Source organism: Arachis duranensis, chromosome 4 (genome assembly GCF_000817695.3).
Source record: "Arachis duranensis cultivar V14167 chromosome 4, aradu.V14167.gnm2.J7QH, whole genome shotgun sequence".
In the NCBI taxonomy this organism is placed as follows: Eukaryota; Viridiplantae; Streptophyta; class Magnoliopsida; order Fabales; family Fabaceae; genus Arachis; species Arachis duranensis.
This window is the reverse complement of record NC_029775.3, coordinates 71,946,609-71,950,693: the sequence shown is the minus strand read 5'-3', so window position 1 is coordinate 71,950,693 and position 4,085 is coordinate 71,946,609. Positions and strand designations below refer to the sequence as shown.

General features: G+C 34.3%; 1 protein-coding gene across 1 annotated transcript; it reads right to left on the bottom strand.

Annotated features, from left to right (window-relative positions):
* Window positions 1-415: 415 nt before the first annotated feature.
* LOC107484698 (expansin-A6) lies at window positions 416-4,074 on the bottom strand. The gene is made up of 3 exons (XM_016105239.3): window positions 3,866-4,074; window positions 2,949-3,267; window positions 416-1,153 (listed from the first exon to the last, which is right to left on the bottom strand). The coding sequence occupies exons 1-3, from the start codon at window positions 4,014-4,016 to the stop codon at window positions 844-846; spliced, it is 780 nt and encodes a 259-aa protein (XP_015960725.1). The 5' UTR covers window positions 4,017-4,074; the 3' UTR covers window positions 416-843.
* Between the last annotated feature and the right edge of the window lie 11 nt (window positions 4,075-4,085).

Here is a 4,085-nt window from a genome sequence, read left to right as displayed (position 1 = left end):
TTAATATTATTTATTACACTTTTTTACGTTTTCAATGTATTGAACATATAAAAAATATTGAAACATTTTTTTTAGGAATTTAGATCCTCTAAAGTTTGAATTTCACTTTAAAGAGTAAAGTGTGATCTCTCATCATTGATTTTATAGGTGAGACCAAAAATAAATGTAAAAGAGAAATTATTCGAAAATAAAAAATCACACTTTACTCTCTAAATTGAAATTCAAACTTTAGAGAATTCAAATCCTTTTTTTAGCATGTTTAACCAAATACCTTTAGGTCACAGAATAGCAAAACCCTAACTGAAAAATCAACCTTTCAACATCCACCACCAAACCACACTCATTTAATAGAACAAAATAACAACGGAAACATCTCGTTAATTCTTTAATAATAATAATAATAATAATAATAATAACATAAAAAAAAAAAAGAAGCAGAGCTGCGGGCTACACGTATCTTGTAACCTCTTCAATCCCCCACACTTATTTTAGCAAAACTAAGAAGAAAAAGGATTGCTAATGGTTGGTTATTAATAACATAGTAACACTGCGCAACACATCGCACGCTTTATCAACACAATCACACCTAGGAATTGGTACTCAATAGTCAATACCCTCCACCGACATTTTTTTTATACTATACTTATATTGTAACTTTTCCTAAAACTAATACTATGGTAGATTTAGCATTACCCACTTCAACACTTCCCGGGAAAATAGAGGAAAGTATTAATGTGGGAAACTCAAAACAAACAAACACACAAAGCCCAAAAAAAGTACAAAGAGGAGCCATATCATTTCAATTTTTTCTAGCGTTGAACTTTTTTTTTTTTTTTATCAATTTTAGACGCGGAAATTCTTGCCCGTGAAGGTTTGTCCAAACTGCCAATTAGGCGGTGCCACATTCCATGAGGTTGAGGTGCGCTTGTCACTGCCGGTGACTCTAAAGGAGAGAGCCTGGCCCACTAAAACGGCATTGGATTGCCAATTTTGCCCCCAGTTGTGGCTCATGCTTGCCCACGCAGTATTGGTACCCTTCACACTCGCGCGCACGATATCCCCAGCACCCGCAACATTGGTGATCAGAACCAGGTTGAAGTAACGGAAGCCATTGATTGTGAATCTGATACCTCCTGTTTTTCTACATGGCACCCTGTTAGATTAAAATAAAAAAGTTAGAAGTGATAGTATTGCTGAATGTAAGAAGAAAAATAGTATCAATACTCCTATTACGGATTACGAAGGCCCATAGGTTTGTACTTTTCTACGGATGACTTATGTCTCAAAATCAGCATGGATCTACGTAAAAATGTTCTTCTGTGACTTTATGCCCTGATTTTCTGATAACAATTTAATTTTTTATGTTTATTTACTAGAATACCCTCCATTTACTTATTATTTTAATATAATTTTTTATATAGGTAGTGGAGTAAATTTTTCCACATTAAGTTATCACAAAATACCACAAAATAATTAAAAGAAATGAGAATATGTAATTAAAAAATAAATGAATAATTATAATGGAATAATTGAAAGACTAGAATATCCTATGACTACTTGTATTAGTAGTGACAATAGAGATTACTTTGGTCAATTCGGCCTTAGATATCGGAACAATAAACATAGACCCTACGGGCCCAAAAGCGCAAAAAGGCAGAGCTTCACAACTAAAAAAAAAAAAAAGGAAAAGGTTCTTGTTTTACCAAGTCCTGTATTGATTTGGCAGCAAGTTTACTAATAAACCAATGATTAAACAAGTTTGCTAGTAATTGTTCCTATAATCCTATATCACATATTGAAAGCGTTACTATTACTCAACGCATATTAATAAAGGCTGTCATATCAGGTCATGTATGTGGAAGTGTAGAACTATAAAATGCATGCAGCGAAATTAAGTGTTGTGGTTGTGGACAAAGAAGAATGGTCTTTTTAGTTTCTACTATTGTATTTTTGGCAGTGTACAAAGCACCGAAAAGAGGATTTCGGTCTGGTAACCAAAAATAGTCACAACTCGCGAGATATTTAACATTTATTAATGGTTGTAAATAATAAATAAGACAAATTCGGATTGTTTTTTAATTTTTATAGTATTACTGTTATGGCTGAAACTGCTGATGCCATTCTAACACACTCTTCGTTCCTTCCACAAGCAAATTAAACCATCTGGACAGCTGGTAGAATACCTCATCAATATTTAGACACATTAAAAAAAATAAGTTCTGTTATCTAATGTTGTAGTAGTAAAAAAAAATTAAGAATTATATATGGTTAATTAAACTTTTAAATTTTTAAAGTATTGAGCATTTTAAAAAATATTCTTCCAATAAAATTTATTAGTTTCAAAAAAATTAAGAAATGTTTTATTAACACATTCCTCGTTAAAACCTTCAAATAAATTAAAAAGACTTGACAGACTAAAAGCCAGAGACAAAACTCATTTTTACTTTGAGGCTATCTAAACAAAGATTATTAAAATTGGAGAGTGTTAGGTAAACATTGACTATCTTAAATAATATGAATAACTCTAATTTAATACTACTAATTAAATTTAAGATTAATTTATTCTTTTACTCTTATTAATTTAAATTATTCACACATTGTTCAAAAATATTATTGATTACCTATACTTTTTCATTAAAATTATATTCATGAAATAAGAATTTATCGCATATTTGTGCATGAAATGACTTTTTTTATAGATAGATATAATAATAAAAAAGAAAAGTTCTACCAATAAATTAAAGAAAAACAAAAGACTCAAAATGTGAAAATTAGTTACTCTTTCTCTCTACACTAATTGCAGACTTAATTTTTTCTTAAGGCATGTGACTTTCCCGCATATTTTCTGGGCAACCGGACAGCAAAATCATGGGAAAACCAATCACCTCCATTAAAGCTGAAAAAGCCAAAACAATTAGCAAAAGAATAAAAAAATTAACAGGACTCACCGGCGGTAAGCAACCGGAACGATTCCGGCGCGGTATTGAGCGATCTTGAGGAACATTGGCATGGCAAGATCGAAGTGCGGCCTCGGCGGGTTACACCAACCGCCATTATCACTGGGAAGAGCAAAATTTGGTGGGCAGAAGTTTGTGGCGGTTATTAGTATGGAAGGGTTGCCGGGGTTGCACCAACGGGGATCTTGGTCGCACTTGATCTCGAAGCACGCGCCGCAGCTGAAGCCATCGTTGTATAGTGCTGTGCTCAGTGCTGCTGTGTTCACTCCGTACCCTTGGCTGTACAAGTTGCCGTAACCGCAAGAACCTCCTAAAATAAACAATAACCAAATCATTCAGTGTCATGTAGAAATTTATCTGAAAACTAAAAAACAAAGTTTAAGTTAATGCATTAAACAATTTTAAAGTTTAAATTATTTTTCCCCTTTGGATGCACGCTCGTTGTTGATGTGAGTTATGGGTTTTAGATTTGAGAAGTGAATTGGATAAATGTGAAGGGAAGGATGAAACATTTATGGTGGACGGTTGGATAAATGACAGCAACTGTGTGAATTTCGGTAAAGGGAAAATATAACGACCAGAAAGGAAAAGAAAAGAAAAGTAAACTTGTCATAGAAACAGGACATGTTTTAACTATGGGCGAAAGAGTCCTAAGAAAACAAAGGCATGGGTTAGGATGCTGAAGAATTAAACCTACAGGGTGAGTGGTGACTAGTAATAAGATATGAAACTTTATGAAAAGCATGCAAAATGTATATGAAAGTGCTAGTGAGTGATAGGCAGGAAGGTGAAGGTGATGGTGACTTAGCTTTTTAGTTAAGAAAACAGAGAAAAACAGAGGAAAGTGACGAAATGAAGAAGGAGAGGAATTTGAGAGAATGTAGGAGCGGAAGGAGGAAGGTGGTTACCCATAGTTCCAGAGGCATCACTGCCACCATAGAAAGTGGCATGAGCAGACTGCCAGGGGCCACCCGCGTAAACGCCGGGGATCCTGGCAGTGGTTGCAACAAAGAGAGACGCCAGTAATGATGCAATGCAAAGCAGAACAATTCCAGCCATTGCAAAAGGGAGGGAGAGAGAGAGAGAGAGAGAGGTCGGTTACTAGTTAGTTAGTTGTTTGTGGTTTCA

Excerpts from the sequence above, each read along its gene's own strand:
- LOC107484698 (XM_016105239.3), bottom strand. The coding sequence starts at position 4,016 with ATGGCTGGAATTGTTCTGCTTTGCATTGCATCATTACTGGCGTCTCTC. Across the intron at positions 3,268-3,865 it reads TGATGCCTCTGGAACTATGG|GAGGTTCTTGCGGTTACGGC; the intron begins GTAACCACCTTC and ends TGTTTATTTTAG. Across the intron at positions 1,154-2,948 it reads GTTCCGGTTGCTTACCGCCG|GGTGCCATGTAGAAAAACAG; the intron begins GTGAGTCCTGTT and ends TTAATCTAACAG.